We start from the raw sequence: 24128 nt of genomic DNA on the forward strand, positions 1-24128 counted from the left end.
ATAATGCCTATAGACATTACAAAAATAATAAGAAAATATTATGAATGACTTTGTGACTACAAATTTGACAACTTAGATAAAATGTACAGATTTCTTGAAAGAACTACTAAAGAGGAAACAGAAAATCTTACTAGCTCTGTATCTATGGAAAAAATCGAATTTAATATCCAAAACCTTCCCATAAAATAAACTCCATTCCCAGACAGTTTCCTGGGTAAATTCTAGCAAACATTTAGGGTGGAAATAGCACTAATATTACACAAACTCTTTGGTAAACCAGAGTTTTACAAAATCGGTATAATACCAAAATGTGACAAACTCATTGCAAAAAAAGAAAATTGCGGACCTATATCACCCTTGAACCCAGATGCAAAATTTCTCAACATGATATTACTAAGCTGAAACCAGCTATGCATATGTGTCAATTACCAATTTATTGTTTCTCAGTTCCAAATGCATCCTTACATATATATTCTAGATATAAAAATTCTTTTAAGCATTTCTCCTTTATAGTGAGCACAATATTAAACTTTCTCAGTAGAGGGTGCTGGAGGGAGACTACAAGAGAAGGAGGTTCTCTTGTTTCTGGCCCTGGCCAGGGCTCTCTGCTGTGTGGGTGTGAGGACAACAGGCAGCTCCAGCCCTCGGAGCCCAGGACTTGGTCCCTATGCGACCTTGCAGCCTGGTGATAAACTTTCCACAACTCTCTCGACATGGTAAACCAGAGCCCTCGCACGGCCTGCGTGCAGCCGCGTGTCTAGACTCCCTGGGCAAGCCCCTGCATGACCTGCGTGCAATCTCCTGTGTTCTGTGGAGTCACACACTGAACAGTCATTCTGCAAGCTCCCATCCTTTACTCCCAAATCGTGTAATCTATGTGCTCTTAAGTCTTCCTGCTTTCACTGGCACCCAGACTTCCTTTGCACACTCACACTACCAGTTGCTGATTGCCTGCTCCCCCGCCTGCACTCTGGGAGGGTGGCCTATTGTTTGCTCAGCAACTCTAGATCAGCTCCTGCCTGGCAAAACCAGTAAACTTCTCTGATATCAGGTGGCTGAACACTCTTTCTTGGAGGTCTGAACCCCTTCCAGGTTTATTCTTCCTTGGATATTCCCTCAGCCCTAGGGTACTATACTGAATTTCTTTATATCTTATAGTTACTCTTTTATCATAGCTCATTATTCTTTCTATTAAATATTCCCTGTTTAACCTACTGTGTGGTATCTATCTCTTGACTGGATCCACACTATTAACATACACATGCACACACACATAAGTATATGTGTGTGTGCATGTACAGTAATAAATCATGACCAAGTACAGTTTATCTTAGGAGTGCCAGGTTGGTTTAACATTTGAAAATAAATCTATGTAACTTACCATATTAGTAGAAGAAGTAGTAGAAGTAGAAGAAAAATCACATGATTATTTTAATCAATAAATGAAGATAAAGCATTTATCAAAATGCAATACCCATTCACGATTAAAAAAAAAAACTCTCGGGGCCGGCCCGGTGGCGCAAGCGGTTGGGTGCGCGCGCTCCGCTGCGGCGGCCCGGGGTTCGCTGGTTCGGATCCCGGGCGCGCACCGACGCACTGCTTGGCAAGCCATGCTGTGGCGGCGTCCCATATAAAGTGGAGGAAGATGGGCACAGATGTTAGCCCAGGGCCGTCTTCCTCAGCAAAAAAAAAAAAGAGGAGGATTGGCGGATGTTAGCACAGGGCTGATCTCCTCACAAAAAAAAAAAAAAAACAAAACAAAACAAAAAAAAACTCTCAGTAAACTTGGAAGGGAAATTCCTCAAACTAATAAAAGACATCACCAAGCCCCTTACAGCTAACATTATACATGGAAAATACCGAACACTTTCATCCTAAGGATGTCTACTCTCACCACTCTTATTTAACATAATACTGGAGGTGCTAGCCAGTGCAATAACGCAAAAAAACCAACCAAACCAAGCAAAACAACATAAGCTATATATAGATTAGAAAGAAAGAAATAAAACTGTCCCTACAACATAATTGTCCATATAGAAAATCCCAAGAAACCTAAAAAATAAAAACTTCTTAGAACAATGAATGACTTTAGCAAGGCTATAGAATAAAATGCTAATTTAAAAAGAAATCAATTGTTTTTACATAATGGCAGCAAACAATTAGAAAATAAAATTTCATTTTATAATACGATAAAAACATACATACTTAGGAATAAAATTAACAAAAGATATACAAGATCTGTATCTTCTATACTACAAAACTCCGCTGAAAGAAATCAAAGAAGACCTGAATAAATAGATAGTTCAAGTTCATGGATTGGAAGACTCAAAACTGTTAGTTTGTTGATTCTTACCAAAATGATCCATAGATTCAAAGCAATCCCAATAACAATCCTAACAGGCTTTTTCCTAAAAAACTGACAAGCTTATTTTAAAATATATATGGAAATATAAAGAATCTAGAACAGGGGTTGGCAAACTATGGTCTGTGGGCCAAATCCAGCCCACCGCCTGTTTCTGTAAGTGTTTTATTGGAACATAGCTACACCCATTCATTTATATATTACCTATGGCTGCTGTTGTGCTTCCACAGTATTGAGCAGTTGCAGTAGAAACCATATGGCCCACAAAGCCTAAAATATTTACTATCTGGCCCTTTACAGAGAAGTTTGTAGACCTCTGAACTAGAATATCCTAAATAATCTTGAAAAAGAACAAAGTTGACAAACATATTATATGACATCAAGAATTACTGTTAACCTGCAGTAGCTAAGACAACGTGGAACTGTCATAAGGATCCACAAATAGATAATGGAACCAAATAGAGAGCCCAGAAACAAACCCACATTTATATGGTCATTTGATTTTTGACAGAGTTGTAAAGGCAATCCAATGGGGGAAAGGAAGGTATTTTCAACAAATGGTGCTATAACACCTAGATATCCATATGTAAAAAATATGAACTTCTACCCTTACCTTACAACATAGAAAAAATTAATTTGAGATAGATCACAGACTTAAATGTGAAAGATAAAACCATAACACCTTTAGAAAACACAGGAGAATATCACCATGTCATGGGGGTAGTCAAAGATTTCTTATACATGTCACAGACACAACTACCATTAAAGAAAAAACTGATGAATTACATTTCATTAAAAGTAAAACTTTCTGTTCATCAAAAGACACTGTTAAAAAAATAAATAGGTAAGCCACAGACTAGAAGATAATATTCCTAAAACATATATCAGGTAAGAACTGGTGACCGGGGTATATAAAGAACTCCTACAACTCAATAACGAAAAGGCAATCCAATGAAAAAATGGGTCAAAGATTTAACTAAATACTTCACAAATAAGATATATGAATGGCCAATAAACACATGGAAAGATACTCAACACCATCAGTCATAAAATGATGCAAATTAAAACCCCAGGAAGATATCCACGTAATGGTTAAAATTAATAAGACTGACAACACCAAGTACTGACAAGGCTGTGGAGCAGCTACAACTCTCATACACTGTTGACAATAGTGTAAAATGGAACAACCATTTTAGTAAAAGTTCTTCAGTTTCTTATGAAACTAAATACTCATGTACTCTATGACCCAGAAGTTCCACTGTTAGGTATTTACCTGAGTGGAATGAAAACACATATCTACAAAATACTTTTACATAAACATTCATGGCAGCTTTATTCATAATAATCCCAAACTGGAAACAGCCCAGGTGTTTATTCATAAAAGAATGGGTTTATTCTATGGTATGAATTTCTACAACAGGTAAAACTAATCTATGGTGGTAAAATATCAAAACAGTGGTTTCCTCTGGGGTGTGTGCGCAGGGGTGGACTGTGAAGGTGACTTTCTGTAGTGATGGTAATATTCTCTATATATAGGGGTTTGGGTTACATACGTGTATGCATTTGTCAAAACTTAGCAAGGGTATATTTAATATTTTTTAACATCATTGTATGTAAATTTTATCTCAAAATAAAAAATCTGTAGACAAATATTGAACTCTACTTAAGGATATAAATGTTGAAGTATTTTAGGGGGATATGTACTCGTATCTGTAATGTAGTTTGAAATGTATCAAAAAAAGATGAATTGACAGATGGATACAGGGATAGATAGGTAATAGAGCAAGTATAGTAATATCTTAATAGTAGAATCTAGGTAGTAGGTCTATGGGGTTTCCCTGTAAATGCTTTCAGCTTTTTTATATGTTTAAAAATGTTCATAATAAAATGCTGGAAAAAATATTGAGCACCTACTCATTGTTCTAGGCAATGGGGATACAAGAGATGACGGAGGGAGAGTTTCCCAGAGGAGTTTATCCAAGGGAAGTGAATTAGTATTTATGTAGTCCCTAAAATCCAGGGATAAAGGCAAGGGCAAGAATTTATTTTTTATCTTCACAACAAGTGGGTATAGGAAGAGGAGGCTTGAAATGAGTGGATTTGATGAGCTCAGTTTTAAATATGATGTGCTTTATGATCCTACAAGATATCTAAGTGAAGATATCTAGTAGACTATTGGATATACAGGTCAGATTTGCATAAATCTGGGCTAAAGACAAATGTGGTCATCATGCCTTTGGGGACTGTTTGGTCACTGAGCACAATTTAATAACTGTTTTTGATTTTAATAGTGTTTTCATTTTTAAATACTACCTCAAATATCTGCCCCTCGAAAATCTAGTATTCCTTGCCTGTTGGGCTATTTATTATTCCATGGGAATTATAATAAGAATAGAAATTGTACTAATAAAAAGGTATAGAATAGGAAGATTAAAATGTGGCAGATATAAGGATTTTAGGGATTTTCATTATATTAGAAGGCTAACATTTAGTAAATATATTACATTGGGGGATAGTTCTTTGGTACTCACCTGATCAAATAGAGCTCTTTATTCCATGGGTAGATATTTAAGACTGGCCCAACCCCAATCATGTGGTTGTGACATTCTCCAACATTTTCAATATATTCATGCTTCAATGGCACTTTGCTGAGGAGTTCAAATTCCTCAGGCGCCTTTTGAAGTACCTGTTCTGCTGCATAGAATCCATCTACTAGCAGTGTCCTGCCACCTGTTCCTTCATGCTTAAGACAGTGAAACACTTGAATGCTAAAGAGGGAAAAAAATTAAATTCTTCTGTTCAGTGGAGAAAAGAGAACATATCAAATTTTTAGAAAATTGTATACGAAATGATTACTGAGTCTACTTGTGCATTTTATTTTTATGAAGAAATAAATCTCATTTCCTAATTGTTTTCCCCTCATAGCTAGTTGCACTTTTTTTGTGCTTTGAAATATTAATGCCACTACAGGTTTCTTCTAAACATATTCAACACATATTAAAGCCTATATGTGCTAGACCCTGGGAATATAGGCATCAGTGAGTAAGACAGTCTCTGTTTTAAAGAAGCCCATAGTCTAGTAAAAAGAGATGAAGCAAATAAGTACCAATAAAATATGATAGGCACTATAATAGAGTTTATACAAGATATAGGGGGGCCATACAGAAAGGAAATTATTCTAGTGGGGTGTTGTATAAAGAAATGTGTTGGAGATGGATGAGATTGAGGTGAGGAGACGGCATTCCAGGCAGATGTGTAATTGGATGACAATGAGGAGGTGTGAGAGATTGAGGAAGAAGTTCATCCTAGGAACATGTTGAAATAGTTGAGTTATATATGCCTGAAAATGTTAACAGGGAAAGGAAAGGTGACTATTAATGGACTAGAAAACTGAAGTAGAATGTTCAAATGAACAAGGGGAAAATAAAATTAATAGTAATTTAGAAAAAATGCAAAAATAAGGAAAAGTAAACAACAAACTAAAATAAGTAATAAACATAAATAAAAATGGAAGGCATAAAATCAAGGAGAACCTAATATAAAGACAATTAAAATGAGAAAGGTCACTTCTGGCCATGTTGAGCTTTCTGTGAAACTTCTAGGTCAGGATTACCTAGTAGCAAAATGAAGATGTTTAACTCAGAAGAGAGGTAGATTTTGTAGTTGTCTGTAGATGATAGCTGAAGCCAAGAGCATGGAAGAAGTCATTTGGAGAGACCATTTCAAGTAAGAAAAGAGGGACAAGGAGAAAACCTTTAGGAAGAACATGAACAGAGGAAAATAAGCCAGCACAGGAGGCTGAGGAAAAGTGGTCAGAGATAGGAGGAAAACTAGAAAAGAAGAGATATTTAAGAAGAGGTAGTGGTTAATGGCATGCCCCAGAGGTCAAGTAAGATGAAGACTGAAAGGTATACACTGGGTATGGCAACTAAGTTAGTTGCTGGTGACTTTGGAGAGAGTAATTTTAGTTGGGAGGGGGCTGGATAAACTAGCTGACTATGGGTTTGAGGAGTGAATGCGAAGTGAGAATGCAAATATACTGACTGTAGATAATTCTATTAATAATTCCCCTTTGGCTGTGAAGGGGAAGAGTAAGGTAAGGCTGTAACTAGAGGGAGATAGAGTCCAAGGAAGTGTACAAAAGTAGAGATTTAAGATATGAGAAGCTGATAGGAAGGAGTCAATAGGTATGAAAAGGCTGAAGATATAAGAGAGAAAAATCCCCAAGGGGCCTGAAAAGGATGAGATCCAGAGCAAGGTAGCTTTAGAAAGGACAAGGCATATAACGATGATGATGACGATGATAATGGCTAAAATGATAATAATAGGTAGTATTTATCAAACACTTAACATGTCAGGCAGTATGCCACGTGCTATAAATACATCATGTAATTTAATACCTAGGCAATAATAATGGATAAGCTGTATTACTAGTCCTAACTTACAGACGAACAGTTACAGAGAGGTTAAGTTACTTCTTCAAGATCACAAAGCTAATAAATGTTCCAGCTGGGATGCAAATCCAGGTCTGGCTGATGCCATAGCCTGAACTCTTAACCACTCTTACTGTACTGCTAGTGTACTTGGTCATTTCCATTGATTAGAAAGGGTTAAATTAAATGCACAGACAACTGCTTATCTCTGGTAGTGGTCAGAGAGAAGACCTAGTCAATATTTGAACCTCAATCCCTGTCCAGCTGCTTTTCATCCCATTTCCTCTTTCTTCCTTCTGCATCCCCTAGAATGAGGATCCAGGGCTGTTGGTCTCTTCATATATCAGTAACATTGAGCAGGATCTCTAAAAGCTGTTTTATTCTTCCCCCCCGAACCAAACATTCTTAAGTTCCAAACCCTTAAAGGAAATCAATGTAACCACAATCAATTGTGTATTATCACTCTCTCATATTGTCTTTATAAATCCATACATACACTCACTTTACTAATATCTTTGTGCCTTGGGCTCATCACCTGCATGCAGAAGCAAGATGAATAACAACAACAACAACAACAACAACAACATAAAAATCACAGAGGTACCTCTAATAAGTGGCAAATGGCAGGAAAGTTAAGTATGGTATCCATTACGTCACATAATTACCATTTCTTTTTTGTGATGAGAACATTTAAGATCTACTCTCTGTTGGCTATGATGGTAATCATATTGCAATATATAACTGTATCAAATCAACACATTGTACACCTTAAATTTACACAATGTTATATGTCAATTATATCTCAATAAAGCTGGAACAAAAGTATGGTATATATCATCTTTGGCTCAATAGCTTCTGATTCCATGTGAAGAAGGTTATTTTTCATTGATTCCTCCTCTCCAACTTCTTGTAAATTGGATTCAAATTCCTCTTAATACCATACCCAAAGCAGCTGTGTTTGGAAGATTGACCTCTTTGCAATATAATAACTAAATATAAGAAAATTGTACAAATTAGAAAACTGATGATTAGTCAATACTTTTTTTGGTAAGTTATTTGTAATTACTTTGAGAAAAAATGTAAATAAAAAAAATTAAGATCTATTTATGTAGTAAGGTACATTTTCAATCATTTCAAAAAATGTTATTCCTATAAGTCTAAAGAAGACTGAGCTAGGGTATTTGAAAATGATCATATTTCTAGAAGAGAAAGTCATACATATCATCATCAGCAGATATGATCTTGAGTCAAATAGAATGGAAAACGATTAAGAAACTATTCAAGACCATTATATGTAAAGAGTCCAAGGAAGTGTACAAAAGTAGAGATTTAAGATATAGCTGATAGGAAGGAGTCAAGAGGTAGGGAAGGGCTAAAGATGTGGAAATTTTCTACTCTGGAAAATTCTAATCCACCTACCCACAGGGCTCTTGAAAATAGGTAGTGTCAGTGTGTCGATCCAGAGCTAGCTTGGTGTATGCAGTGTCACCCCTGGAGAAGTCTGAAGTGAAATACCACATCCTCCCATAGATGGTTTCTCTGTCAAATGAAATATAGGAAGACTGTTGAGCTATTTGAAATTTTCATTCTTGTCTTTCAAAACTCTTTCCAACACTTTCTTTAATTATTCACAAATAGCAATAGTATAGTTTATGTTAGCAAGTATTTAGTGAGACTTGCTGTATCACTGTTGTTGTCTCTCTCCTTGAGATATACATCATAGGTTTTAATTTTTTAGTTATTTTTCTGGTAGGGTCAGATCTGACTAAAGGTTTCACTTTAATTCTTCAGCTTTCAGAGTTCATCTTATTCTCTGAACCCTCCAAGTCCAAACAGGAAATGTTCTTCCTCTTGAACTATAATCTCTAAAGCCCTCTCAATTTATTGTTTATCAGCATGGCTTCTTTTAACTGAAAGTTCTCAAACTGTGTTTCAAACTGAATGGTTCACAAATGTTAATTATAGTCTACTAGGATACAGCAAATGACCCAGCATACTATCTGCTATACAATGAGCTATATCTGGCTATTAAGTAAAAGGAAAGCACTAATTATAAGAAAGTAGGTTACATTACATTTAATACTATGGAAGATCAATCTATATACTACCTAGAAATGCAGACTGACAAGTGGAAAGAACACCGTATTTAGGATCAGGAAACCTGAGCTATCTGAATCCCAGTTGTATTGCTTACTAGCACAGCAATCCTGGGCAAGCCACTTAATGTATCTGAGCCTCAAGTGCCTCATCAGTAGAACAGAGGATTAAATACACCTTATCAGGATTTCTATAATGACCAAAATAAAATAATGAGTGTGAATATGCTGGCTAAATGCTATCTAGTGTAAAGCAGTATTATTAACAATCAGTCTCTGAATCAAGCCTTAGAAATCACAGAAGGTCAAAACTGGATGATCTTTAGACACCATCTTATTTAATCCTCTTATTGATCAGATGGGAAAATAGAGGCCACTTGTGGTGGGGGGTGTTGTTGAGGGTAGGGAGTTGTGTAATGGAGTTGCCTATGTTCACACAACTGCTTGATGGTAGAATTCAGACTATTACCTGGTTTTCTTTACTCACAGTTAGTGCTCTTTCTAGTGTACAATGATACATCTCACTTTGAGGATCGCTGGGCTTCAAAGATATACCAATGACTTTGAAGACTTCATCGTATTTAACATGTAAGTATCTTTAGAGATTACAAATCCAGCCCTAAATAAAGCACTATAAATGGGAATCCCCTTATTCAGGCCACAAAATATTCTGGATTAAAAACAAAGGTGACCATACCTGTTATATTAGTTTATTGGTGTTCCTGCTTTGGAAATAAATTACTGTAGATATCGGGAAATTAATGAATTACCTGATCAAGCTGATCCTTTCTGCCAATTTCTCTGTGTGCTCTTGAGTGGGAGGGACATTTTCTACAAATGCAATTCCATAGAGCAGAAAGTTCTGCAGAAAGTTCTTCAGTCCCTCATTGGTTTCTAAGAAGCTCTGGAAATCTACAGATGGAACTTGGGCTTGCTGGTAGATTTCAGCATTCCATAAAATTCTAGGCTGAATGACCTTTTGTTTCTGCCCTTCGTAGCTGTTTTTCACCAGCCAATCCAAATCATATCTAGTCATATGACCATCTGGCCCTTTTAAGGGAAAGATAAAAGGCATTAAAAATAATAATTATAAATACTACCAATAATTTACTGGTTAAGAATGTTATTTTTAGCAACCAATTACCCAGTGCTGTATTGTTTATGAAACCAAATTAAAATGAGTGCCTACAGTGTTCCTGAGACAGAAATATTTGTGGGTTGAGTAGTATGAATTAACAAGTGAATGAATGAACAAATAAATCTTCCCAGCAGGTAACTAAGTTTATGGAATTATAGCTACGTAGTAAAGTGCCTCTGGAGCATTCATCAAGTCATCAAAAAAGGATAAGAAAATATCAGTTGCTTTTAGGCCTACTCCCCTCTCTCTCCTCTTGCCCCCATCCCCACTTCTCATCTACACACAACTTTTTGAGCTAGAAGAGACTAATCTTTATTTTACTAATGGAGAAAAAGTCAGTTAGTGATTCATTCAAGGTTACACAGCTAATAAGTTGGAACTAGAACTCTAGCCTCTTGCTTCCAGCAGTTCAGTACCATACTATGCTGCCTTCCTCTTCTAAATGAATTAGGGCAGTTTGGTCTAATGATATGACATCAATACAGTATGATAAAGTGACTTCATAAGTGACTTTGCCCACTGCCCCCCCAAAAAAAGTAAAAGAACAGCCCCAAAAATGCTTCGGAAAATCTTCAGTATAAGCAAAGGATACAGCAAGACGAGTGAAAGGCTATGCTGGCATCTTACATCTCCTTTTTACTTCTTTCTACCTCTCTATCTCTGTTTCTCTCTCTCTCTTGGCTTCCCACCCCTTGATAATAAAAGTATCATAAAAAAATCACCTATAATTATTCTACCACCCAGATGAAGCCACTATTAACAGCTTGGCATCACTCCTTCCAGTTTTTTTCTATGAATTCTTTCACTTTATATAATATGTAATATATATATATATAAAAGTTTGTACCCTGCTTTTGTCACTTAACATTTTAACAATCATTTTATCCTTAAAAAATTAAATACTTATAAGAATTCTTATAATTTCCAGAATATGGACTACCAAGATTTACCTAACCAATCTGTTCTTTTGGGGCATGTAGTTTTATTTTTTAAAAACTTCCCTATTATTTAATAGTGATCATCCTTGTCTATATTTCTGATAATTTTCTTAAAATAGAAACATAGAAGGTGGAATTGTTAAATCCTAAGATATAAACTTTCAAGAGTCTGATACATATAATCAAATTACTTTCTAGAAAGTCTACCAATTTTCATTTCCTCCAACAATATATGTGTGCCCACCAAAACGGAATATTCTTATTTTTTAAACAAATTTTTCTAATGTGGTAAGTAAAACTGCTCTTGTAATAATTTTAATTTATTTGCTTACTAACAAGGCTAATAAGAACATTTGTTAGACATCTATATTTGTTAGACATCTATATTTTTTTAATGCAAGGATTACCAAACTATGTCCCATGGGCCAAACCTATCTGGCACTTGTTTTTGTAACACCTGTTTTGTAACACATGCATGCCCATTTGGTTACATATTGGCTATGGCTGCTTTTACCCTACTCCCGAAGAACTGAATAGTTGAATAGTTGTGACAGAGACCACACAGTCAGCAAAGCCTAAAAATCTTTACTATCTGGCCCTTTACAGAATGTTTGCTGACTCATGCTTTAATGATTTGTCTGTTCACATCTTTCTCACATTTTTCTATTGGAATGCTGGTGTTTTTCTTACAGATTGGCAATAGCACCTTATATATTAATGGATTTTAGTCTTTGTCATACATTTTGCAAGTATTTTGCCATCAGTTTTTTGGCTTTTTTTGCTGAGGAAGATTTGCCCTGAGCTAACATCTGTGCCAATCTTCCTCTATTTTGTATGTGGGTTGCCACCACAGCATGGCTGACAAGTGGTGTAGGTCCGTGTTCAGGATCTGAACCCACGAACCCAGGCTGCTGAAGCGGAGCACACCAAACTTAACCACTACACCATGGGGCCAGCCCCCAAAGTCAGTTGTTTTTTAATAAACCTTTCTATGGCATTTTTTTATTGTAGAGAAATTAATAGTCAAATGTATTGATTATAAATATTTTTTCCCTCCAATGCTTTTTTCTTGTAATTTTTTATGTTGAAATAATTATAGATTCAAAGGAAGTTGCAAAGAAATGCATAAGGAAGCCCCAGGCACCCTTCCCTGAGCCTTCCCCAATGTTAACACCTTGCATAACCACACTACAATACCAAAACCAAGAAAGTGGCATTGGTACACTCCATAGAGTTTATTCAGATTTCACTAGTTATACATGTACTCATTTGTGTGTGTGTGTAGCTCTATGCAGTATTACTACATGTGTAGCTTTGTGTAACCACTACTACAGTCAAGATACTCAACTGTACTATCACAAGACTCCCTCATGTTACCTCTTTAAAGCCATGCTCACTCCTCATCCCTAACTCCTGGCAACTGCTAATCTGTTCTCCATTTCTATAAATATGTTATTTCATGAATATTACATAAATAGAATCATGCAGATTTGCTTTTTTCTTCAGCATAATTCCTTTCACAATATATTATTAATTAATTAATATTATTAAAATTCCTTTAATAATAATAACACAAGTTACCATGTGTGTCAATAGTTCATTCTTTTTTATTGCTGAGTAGTGCTCCATTACATGGGTGCTTTGTTTAACCATTCACTCATTGAAGGACCATTTGAATAGCTTCGAGTTCTTGGCTATTACAAATAAGGTATGAACATTAATGTATATGTTTTTGTGTGAACATAAGTTTTCATTTCTTTGGGATAAATGTCCAGGAGTGCAATTGCTGGGTTGTATGGTAGTTGCATGTTTAGTTTTTTAAGAAACTGACAAACTGTTTTCCAGAGTGGCTCTACCATTTCACATTCCCACCAGAAATTTATGACTAATAGAATTTCTCCAAATTTTTTCTAGCATTTTGTGTTGTCACTATTTTTTATTTTAGTCATTCTCCTAGGTATGTAGTGAAATTTCATTGTGATATTAACTTTCATTTCTCTAATGGCTAATGATGCTAAACATATTTGCATGTGTTTATTCACCATTTGTAGATCCTATTCAGTGAAATGTCTGTATATGTCTTTTATCCATTTTCTAATTGGATTGTTTGTTTTTCTACGTTGAGTTTTGAGAGTTATTTAGTCCTCATCCCAGTCAGGACCTAGTTCTAGGTCATGAAGTTGTTCGCCTATGTTATTTTCTAGAAGTTTTATAGTTGTATGTTTTACATTTAAGTCCATGATCTATTTTGAGTTAATTTCTGTATAAGGTGTGAGACTTAAGTCAAGGTGTTTTTTTTTTTTTTTTTTTTTTTTTGCCTATGGATGTCCAATTGCTCTAGCAGCAGTTGTTGAAAACACTGTCCTTCCTCCATTAAATGGCTTTTTCACCTTTGCCAAAGATCAGTTGACTGTATTTTGTGCAGGTCTATTTCTGGGTTCCCTTTTCTGTTCCATTGATCTATGTATCTTTCCCTCCACCAATACCACACTGTCTTGCTTACTGCAGCCTTACCATCAGGAAGTGATTCTTCCCACTTCATTCTTCCTTTTCAAAATTGTTTTGGCTATTCTAGAGCATGTGCCTTGCCATTTAAATTTTTGAATAAGCTTGTTTATATCAACAAAAACATTTTGCTGAGATTTTGATAAGAATTGCATTAAAATTATCAATCAATTTGGGAGAGAATTGACATCTTTATTATGCTGTGTCTTCCAATCTATGAACATGATTTGCTTCTCCAAGTACTTAGGCCTTCTTTGGTTTCTTTTATCAGCATTTTATAATTGTCATCATACAGATCCTGTATATACTTTGTTAGATTTACATCTAAATATTTAAATTTCTTTGAAGCAATTGTAGATGGGCCTTTTTCATTTTGATTTTTGCATGTTCACTGTAAGTATATGGAAATGCAATTGATTTTTGTGTGTTTATCTTATATCCTGCAACCTTACTGAACTCATTTATTAGTTCTAGGAGTTTTATTGTAGATTACTTGAGGTGGTCTATCTAGACAATCATATATCTGCAAATAAAGACAGTTTTCTTTCTTCCTTTCTAATATGTATGCAATTGCAATTTATTTCTTTTATTGCCTTATTGTAATGACTAGAACTTCTAGAACTGTGTTATATAAGAGTGGTGAAAGCGGATATTAAATAAGAGTGGTGATAGCAGACATCCTTGCCATGTTCCCTATCTTAGAGTGAAAGTGTTCAGTCTCACCATTAAGTTTGATGTTAGCTGGAAAGGTGCTCAACATTACTAATCATCAGGGAAATGTAAATCAGAACCACAGTGAGATACCACCTTACACCTGTTAGAATGGCTATTATCAAAAAAGACAAGAGATAACAAATGCTGGCAAGGATGTGGAGAAAAGGGAACTCTCATGCACTGTTGGTGGGAATGTAAGTTGGTGCAGCCACTATGGAAAGCAGTATAGAGGTTCCTCAAAAGATTAAAAATAGAAATGCCTTATGAGATCCAGCAGTCCCTCTTCTGTGCATATGTCTGAAGGAAATGAAATCACTATCTCAAAGAGATATCTGCACCCTCATGCTCATCACAGGATTATTTACAATAGCCAAGACATAGTAACAAACTAAGTGTCTACTGACAGATGAATGAGTAAACAAGATATGGTATATATATACAATGGAATATTATTCAGCCATAAAAAAGAAGGAAATCCTGCCATTTGGGACAACACAGATGAACCTTGAGGACATTATGAGAAGTGAAATAAGTCAGACAGAGAAAGACAAATACTGTCACTTATATGTGGAATCTAAAAAAACCTAACTCATAGAAACAGAGAGTAGATTGGTGGTTGCCAGGGGCTGAAGGCTGGGGGAAATGGGTGATGGTAGTCAAAGGGTGTGAACTTCCAGTTATAAGATGAATAAATTCTGGGGATCTAATGCACAGCATGGTGATATAGTTAACAATACTATATTATATATTTGAAATTTGCTAAGAGAGTAGATCTTAAATGCTCTCACCACATACACAAAAAAGGTAACTATGTGAAGTGATGGATGTGTTAATTTAGCTTATTGTGGTAATCATTTCACAATATATACAAATATCAAATCATCACATCGTATACCTTAAACTTATACAATGTTATATGTCAAATATATCTCAATAAAGCTGGGAAAATGATTTTATTTATTTATTTATTTATTTATTTATTTGTGAGGGAGATCAGCCCTGAGCTAACATCCATGCCAATCCTCCTCTTTTTGCTGAGGAAGACCAGCCCTGAGCTAACATCTATTGCCAATCCTCCTCCTTTTTTTCTTCCCTTTTTCTCCCCAAAGCCCCAGTAGATAGCTATATGTCATAGTGGCACATCTTTCTAGTTGCTGTATGTGGGACGCCACCTCAGCATGGCCGGACAAGCGGTGCATCGGTGCGCACCCAGGATCCGAACCCGGGCCGCCAGTAGCAGAGCACGCACTTAACTGCTAAGCCACGGGGCCAGCCCCTGGAAAAATGATTATAAAAAGTATGATGTTAGTTATGGATTGCAACAATTTTATTTAAAAAGAAAAATAAAAGGTTCAAAAAATAAATGCTTCCATAGAAAGAAAAAAGGAGAAAAAACTAAAAGAATACCATATTTTGGAGAGAGGCAGACCATTTTTTGCAAAGTAATTGTTCTTTAGAAGAGTACCCCAAATAAGACCAAGTGTCCTGTCCACTCACAAGTGAAAAAGAGTGTGGTTTCATCCAGACGAATAGTCTTTGGCTTGATACCTAAATCCACACTGGCAGTGTCCAGGCTGCGCTGGTGAGTCTTAGAGTTGTAGCAAGATGCCGAGCGGCAGTGGTCTCGAAGCCAGACATAATCAAAGCGCATCACAGTGTTAGCATATTGCAGTTCTAGGGAAAAGATCACATTCTTTTATATTATTTATTATATTATTTTACAAAAATAAAGAAGTATTTCTTTAGGAAAACTTAAAAAAACTCAGTAGCCAGAAATCTTCCTTCAAAAAATCTTCTATCAAGAAAGAGCAATGAGGGGGGCACTAGCCCCCTACCAGATATTAAAACATACTATAGAACTTCTATGATTAAAACAGTGTGATGTTGATATAGGTATAGGCAGATTAAACAATGGAAGAGTATAAGAAGTCCATAAATATACCCAAATGCATATAGAAATTTGGTAGGTAATAAATTGGCAGCTATAATCACTGGGGAAAATATGAATTTTTAAATAAATGGTGTTGGGACAACTAGATAGCCATTTGGAAAAAGAAAAAATTGGGTCCATATCTCATTTTGTCACCAGATCTCCACGATAAACTCAAAATAGATCAGAGTTCTAAATTTGGAAAATGAAACCATTCAAGTATTTAAAAAGGAAACACAAGTGGATAGAGGCTATAAAAGAGGTCCTTGTACTATTCTTGCAACTTTTTTGTTAGTTTGAAGTTATACCAAATAAAAAGTTACCAAAAAATCAAAGACTTTACTACATACACCAGGTTACTCATTTAGAAAAGGTAAATAAGAATGATATTAAATTTATAAGAGGAGCAAAATCTATAAGTGTCTGGGAATCAACAAACGTGGAAGATTGCTATGGAGAAATCTATAAAACTATCCTGAAGGACTTACTTGAAGGAAACCTGAATGGAGAAATATGCTCACAGATGGGCAAATTCAATAATGAAAATATACAAATTCTCCCACAAATCAATACACAAAATTCCATGTACTTGCAATCCAAACTCCAGTGGAAATTTTCATGTTCTGGATAGGCTAATTCCAAAATTCATATTCAGAATTAATAAAGTAAGAATTTTGAAAAAGAAGAAAGGCATGAGGGGTAAATATAAAAGTTATATAAAAATATATTATAAATCCATAGTCATTTAAAAAGTATGGTATTCATGCAGAATAGACAAACAAGTCAAGGGAACACAACAGAGTCCCAAACATATTCATAACAGTGGAGAAAAGATGGATTATTTAATATCTAGTTTTGGAAAAATCAATATTTGAAAAAATTGATTCTGTATTCATATCATTCAAAACAATAAATTACTGATAGATTAAAATATAAAAAATAAAACTGTTATATGTTAACAACCTTGAGGTGGGAAAGGCCCTTTTAATATGACAAACTAAAAAAAATCAACTTAAAAGACAAGTAACAGGAAAAATATTTTTAACATAAAAGGATTAATACTCAACATATAGAATAAATGCCTATGATTATTAAGATAAAAACTCAATAGAAAAATAAATGAAAGATGGGAAATTCACCAGAAGTGACCAGTAAACACATGAACCCACTCCCCTCACCTTAATGGCAATCAGAGAAATGAGTATTAAGATACTATTTTTTATCCATCAGAGTGACAAAATTTTAAAAGTTTGATTAAAACAAGTGTTTTCAAAAGATATGGGGAAATGCATACTCTCAAACTTTGGTAGTGGGAGTATAAATTGGTGAAGCCACACTGGATGGCAATCTGGAAGTTTCTATGAAAATATTAAAAAATATGTATATTTATTGCTTGACCCAGGAATTCATCTTTCAGTATTTACCTGCTAGAAACTGTCACATATGTGGGGTGTGCACAAGGATATTTATAATAGTGTTTATAATAGCAAAAATTTGAAAATAAGACTAAATGTCTATCAGTGGGGGAAATGGAGGAATAGCTGAATAAACTGTGGTATATCTACATTATGAGATACTAGGCAACAGTTTAAAAAAATGCAGTATAGCTGAATTCCTCAAATTGATTTTGCATGGTATTATCATTCTCACTTTAAGGACAAGGAAACTAAAGCTCACAGATGTCAAATAACTTTGTAAGATCATATAATCACTAGGTGGTGGAGCTAGGACATGCACGCAAGTAGTCCAATGCCAAAACCCACTACACTAGTGTTTCTCAAAGTGTAGCCTTGGGAATCTCTGAAGGTGAGACTTTTGGAAAGGCAGAATAAGGAGCCTGGCAAATTCTCTCCCTCAATAACAATGATAAAACTAGACAAAATTATCAAAAACAACCATTTTAGGACTCTGGAAATTGACCAAAGGCATACAACAAATCAAGAAGCATTTTACCCAGAGAAAACTACTGACCTTGGGAAAGAACAGTAGGAATCTATGTGTTTTAGCTTAGGGTGCTCCTACTCCCTACTTCCACCCCTCCCCGCCCACCAGCTCCATCAGGACTAGTTCTACCAGTGCAGGCAAGCCAAGAAAACCAGCAGCTTTGCTGCTGAAGGAGACTAACTTGATTTGGAGCAGAGCACATAAAAACCCCACGCTCCTGGGTGTTGAAAACAACCAGGGAAGGCATACTGGTTGGGGCAAGCAACAGACCAACAGAACAGCCAGAAATCTAACAAGGGGATCAAGGGAATGAGACAGTTATAGCGGGCCTTGGAAAGCCTGCTCATATCCCTGGTGTTCAGTAAGGCTGTGCACACATGCAGGGCTGTGTGCATACTCAGGAGAGACTGGAAAGGGCCCTGGTTATCTACACGGCCCTAGGAGAATGTGAGGCCTTGTGCAAGCACAAAGACGTGAAGAAGGGCAAAAAGTAAAAACCATGGCAGACTTATAAACAGCCTAAACTTTGAATGTGTGCCCCAATTCACACAAATCCATAGGCGAAAAGAATGGAAGCCTTATCGGTTCAAGGTTTTTAAGCATAACCTCTGACCAATTGTTGGCTGGCCACTAAGCTATACCAGGGTTTCTCAACCTTGGCACTATGGACATTTAGGGCTAGATAATTTTTTGTTGTGGGGCACCGTCCTGTGCACTATATGATTATATGATGCTTAACAGCATCCCTAGTCTCCATACACTATATGTCAGAAGCATCCTTCTCCCCAGCTGTGACAACTAAAAATGTCTACAGACATTGCCAAGTGTCACCTGGGGGGGCAAAATTGCCCCCTGTTGAGAACCACCACTGAGCTATGCTGACCCCAATACCTAAGAGGTCACAGGTTTAATAAAAGCAAAAAGTAAAAATAAAACCTGAGCAGAGACAGCAGTGGCTACACACTGTATGGGAAACAGATTCCACAGAATTACTCCAGGCAAGTCAGTAAACAAACAAATACACAAAAACACAGCAGTAATCCCTCTGGAGAGGTCAGAAATTAGTTTCTATAAGATATTATCTTAAATGTCCAGGTTTTCAACAAAACAATCATGAGACATAGAGAAATAGAAAAGTGTGACCCATGCACAGAAAAAAAGCAGTCCACAGAACGTATCTGAGAAGAATATTACATGAAATCCTATTGTCTAATGCAGCTTAGAAGGTAACCTATTACCTGGGGAAAATGACTTTCCCTTCTAACAGCCTTAGGCTTTACAGGAAAGAAGCAAAGTGGACCGCTGGGGCATCACCTCCATATACCTATATCATCTCCTAGTTATGAGTCAACAGTTGGTCTTTGAGTCACTTTGTGATGATACTCACGCCCTATAAAAGCATCTGTGCCTTCAAGGCATATCCCAATTGAATGCTTGAAAATCCAGAAACTGAAGTTAATTGAGTCTCTGATGTAACAATTGCTGATACTGTGGAATGGGGCTATTTATTTGGTGGTGAGCTAAAGTTGGAGTTCTTGACCTAGGATCCATGGAATTTCCATGGGATCCATAACCTAAAAATATTGAGAACCATACCTATGGAGTGACAGAGGTGATTAAGTACCACCAACCCTCATTCAGATTGGTCATTGCACTGAGATAATCCAGGGTTTGACAAACTACAACCTGTTGGCCAAATATAGCCCATGGCCTGTTTTTGTATAGGTTGCAAGATAAGAATTTTTTTGTACATTTTAAAAGTGTTATGAAACAAACAAACAAAAAACAAATAAGACCCGGCAACAGAGATTGTACATGGCCCGCAAAGCCTAACATATTAGACCCTTTACAGAATATTCATCCTCACCTTCTCATCCCCTTCCCCTGCCTAATTCATATTCATTACTCATGACTCAGCTCAGTGGTTATATCCTGTAGGCAATCATTTATAACTCTTCAGTTTGGATTAGGCATCTCTCCTCTTTGTTCTTACAGCACCCTATATACTGCCTAAAAGCATTTATCACACTGTCTTATAATTGTCCATGTGTTTGTCTTTGCCACAAGACTACGAGTATCTTGAGGATAGGAAGTGTGTCTTCTTCATCACTGCATGCTTAGCACTTACCACAATGCCTGGCTCCTGGTAAGTGTTTATTAAATGTTTGTTGAGTAAATCAATGAGCAGTGGTGAAGATGCCTTATTGGTAACTCCAATACAGGTCACACATCAGAAATGAGAAGGATCCTCTTATCAAAACTATGAATGATCTTTTTCTGCCCTATTAGATATCCAGTAATCCTGGCTACTACCTGCTATATCCTATTTTCAGGTTAGGAGTTGCTAGGCACATACAGTACAGTAGGGGAATAATTTGTACCCTATGGCTAGACTCATTCATCTTTTAACAAGCTCCAAAACATCCCCTTCATTAGTTAAGTTAATATGCTTATTGGCCTTCTTTCCATGACTGAAGTTCATTCTTGCCTTTGCACTTGCTATTTTTTTCCTTGAAATTACAGGCTCCTCTAACCAAACAACCACGTTTTCCTTCAAACTCTAGCTAAAAGTTCATTTATTCAAGGAAGCTTCCTTGAATAACCCTACATTTTCTTTGAAATTTAAGTATTTGGTAGGTATCAATTTAATTGGCATTTGCATATGGCATAAGCTATTTATGTTTCTTATATTTATTTACTCATTTTATGTTTCATGGATACTGCATCTTACATTAAGGCAGGACTATGTCTTGCATCTTGGGTTCTCTAAAAGTTTGCAGCTCTGCATAAAATTGACACTAAACAAACATTTATTAATTAGGTCTTGCCAAAATGTCAATACAAAGAGAAACGTGGGACTTATCTTGACTCATCTCTCATTACCTACATTTAATCAATCACCAAGGTTTGTTGATTCCACCTCCTAAATCTCTTTGAAATCTATATGACCTCTCCATTCCCACTCCTTTCTCCTGCCACATTCAAGCAATCACCATCTCTAAAAGTGGGCCTCTACAAAGAGATTCTTAAAATCAGAGTAGTAAAATCAGATTGTACTTTGGAAAGAGTGCTCCAGTTTCTGGATCATCAGGGGAGCAAGACAAGGCTATAGTATTCCTGGTAGGATGGTTGCCTCCTTGCTCCTTTGAAGCTCATGCTGTCCTATATAACGCTACCCTTCTTCACTACTCTTAAATATCTCCTGAGTCACTCTATTTTTAAATAAATGGAGATCAGTTTACTGTCTTCCACTGTCACCCCTTGTCATCCCTTCCCCTGTCATCATTCTTGGCAACTTCATCACCATTAATTGCAATACCTTCATAATTTTCATATCAAACATTCTATACTCTGACTACCTCTTGTCCCTTTTCCAGCTCAATTATTCCGGCACTCCTCACTCCAACAATCCTTGAACCTGACAAAGAGCTCCAATACATTGACAATAAGCTCCTTTTCATTATCCATCATCTTATCTCCTTTAACTTCTTCACTTTCCTCCCTACAGAGCCCAGCTTCCATGGTCCATCATTTTAATCAATTCCTTCCAAATATCCTTAACTCCCTTGCCCCTCTCTCCCCCTCTGCCACACTTCCCTGACAAAGCCCCAACCCTGATAAACTTAAGTCCCCACCTCCTCTGTGCCTGTAGCCAAGCAGCTGAAGATTGCTAGAGAAAAATTTTTAAACTGCATTGGCTACTCTCATTTTAAAATCACCAAAAATCTCAAATGAGTACTCAACACTGCCAAACAATCCTTGCATAACTTCCTAGTAAAGTCACTCACTCACTCTCCAAAAAGATTATTTCACACTGTCTGCTCTCTCCTCAAACTGCCAACACCACCTCTCCTTTCCCGTTTTCAACTGATGACCTTGCTTACTCCTTCAAAGAGAAAATGGAAGCAATTAAAAGAGAACCACCAACTCATGTTCCACATCCACCCACTTACCTGCATCTGTGCCCATATATTCTGCCTTCCTTCCTGTTACTACAGTTGAAACATGTCTGCACTTAACCAAGTCCAACACTTCCATTTATGAATTAGATCCTATCTCCTCTCTCCTCAGCTATCACATTTCTGAAATTGTTCCATCCTCCTCTTTTGCATCATCAAATTTCCCTCCCTACTAGATCATTCTCATCAGCAAACCAGTTGTAATATCTCCCATCTTAAAACAATATTCCCCTTCACTTTATATACCCCTCTCACTACCACCCTACCCCATTTACATTCCCTTTCATAGTGAAACTTACAACTTGATTTTTCTACTACTTTCTCCAATTCCCTCTCTCTTAATAAATTTGTTTTAAATTTTAGAATGGTTTTAGATTTACAGAAAAGTTGCAAATACAACGAGTTCCCATATAGCCCTCACCTAGTTTCCCCTATTATTAACATCTTACATTAGTATGGTAAACTTGTCACAACTAAAAAATGAATATTGATCTATTATTTATTAAGTAATCCCATACTTTATTTGAATTTTATTAGTTTTCCCCTAATGTCCTTTTTCTATTCCAGGATCGCATCCAAGACCCACATTACATTTAGTTAGTCATCATGTCCCCTTAGCCTCCCCTGGGCTGTGATTTTCCTTGTTTTTGATGACCTTAACAGTTTTGAGAGGTACTGGTCAGGCATTTTGTTAGAATGCCCCTCAATTTGGGTCTGTCTGATACTTTTCTCATGGTTAAAATGGGGTTACAGGTTTTTGGGAGGATGGCCACAGAAATGAAGTGCCCTTCTCATCACTTCATATCAATGGTACATGTTATCAATATGATTTATCATTGATAATGTTAACCTTGAACACCTAGCCAAAGTAGTGTTTGCTAGGTTTCTCTACTTAAAGTTAGTCCAACCTCCTTCCGTATTCTGTTCTTTGGCAGCAAATCCCTAAGTGCAGCTTACATTTTAGGACTGGGAGTTAAGATCCACCTCCGTAGTGGGGGGAGGGGGAATATCTACGTAAATTATTCGGTATTGTCCTGTATGGAAGATATGTCTCTACTTTTCCCATTTATTCATTTATTCAATCATTTATTTATATCAGTATAATGGATGTGTATTTTATACATTGAGTTATAATCCAATATTATGTTATTTTTTTATTTTATTGAGGTCACATTGGTTTATAACATTATGTAAATTTCAGGTGTACATCATTACATTTCAACTTCTGTATAGATTGCATTATGTTCACCACCAAAAGTCTAGTTTCCATCTGTCACCATACATATGTGCCCCTTTACCCCTTTCACCCTCCTCCCACCCACTTCCCCTCTGGTAACCACCAATCTGTTCTCCTTAAATATATGCTTGTTTGTTTATCTACCACACATGAATGAAGTCATATGGTGTTTGTCTTGGTCCATCTGACTTACTCCGTTTAGCATAATACCCTCAAGGCCCATCCATGTTGTTGCAAATGGGACAATTTCCAGTTTTTTATGGCTAAGTAGTATTCCATTGTGTATATACACCACATCTTCTTTATCCATTCGTCCCTTGATGGACACTTAGGTTGCTTCCAAGTCTTGGCTACTGTGAATGATGCTGCAATGATCATAGGGGTGCACATATCTTTACACATTCATGTTTTCATGTTCTTTGGATAAATACCCAGCAGTGGAATAGCTGGATCATATGGTATTTCAACTTTTAATTTTTTGAGGAATCTCCATACTGTTTTCCATAGTGGCTGCCCCAGTTTACATTTCCACCATCAGTGTATGAGGGTTCCCTTTTCTCCACATCCTCTCCAACACTTGTTATTTCTTGTCTTGTTAATTATAGCCATTCAGATAGGCGTGAGGTGATATCCCATTGTAGTTTTGATTTGCGTTTCCCTAATAATTAGTGATGTTGAACACCTTTTCATGTGCCTGTTGGCCATCTGTATATCTTCTTTAGAAAAACCCCAATTTTTGATGGGGTTGTTTGGTTTTTTTTGTTGAGTTGTATCAGTTCTTTATATTTTTAGGATATTAACCCCTTGTCCGATATATGATTTGCAAACATTTTCTCCCAGTTGGTGGGTTGTGTTTTGGTTTTGTCAATGGT

At 36.3% G+C, this 24128-nt stretch overlaps 1 protein-coding gene across 3 annotated transcripts in view; it reads right to left on the reverse strand.

Moving 5' to 3' along the window:
- The window catches only part of TMLHE (trimethyllysine hydroxylase, epsilon), a 100343-nt gene that overhangs the window by 21441 nt on the left and 54774 nt on the right, over nt 1–24128 (reverse strand). For 2 of the 3 annotated variants that reach the window (XM_058535056.1, XM_058535057.1), the window contains exons 3-6: nt 15684–15860; nt 9662–9941; nt 8215–8334; nt 4894–5130 (exon numbers count right to left, since the gene is read on the reverse strand). In XM_058535056.1, coding sequence (XP_058391039.1) covers nt 4894–5130; nt 8215–8334; nt 9662–9941; nt 15684–15860 — 814 coding nt within the window. The remainder of the gene's footprint in view (nt 1–4893; nt 5131–8214; nt 8335–9661; nt 9942–15683; nt 15861–24128) is intronic. The other variant, XM_058535058.1, reaches the window with a different exon arrangement.

Source organism: Diceros bicornis, chromosome X (genome assembly GCF_020826845.1).
Source record: "Diceros bicornis minor isolate mBicDic1 chromosome X, mDicBic1.mat.cur, whole genome shotgun sequence".
NCBI lineage: Eukaryota > Metazoa > Chordata > Mammalia > Perissodactyla > Rhinocerotidae > Diceros > Diceros bicornis.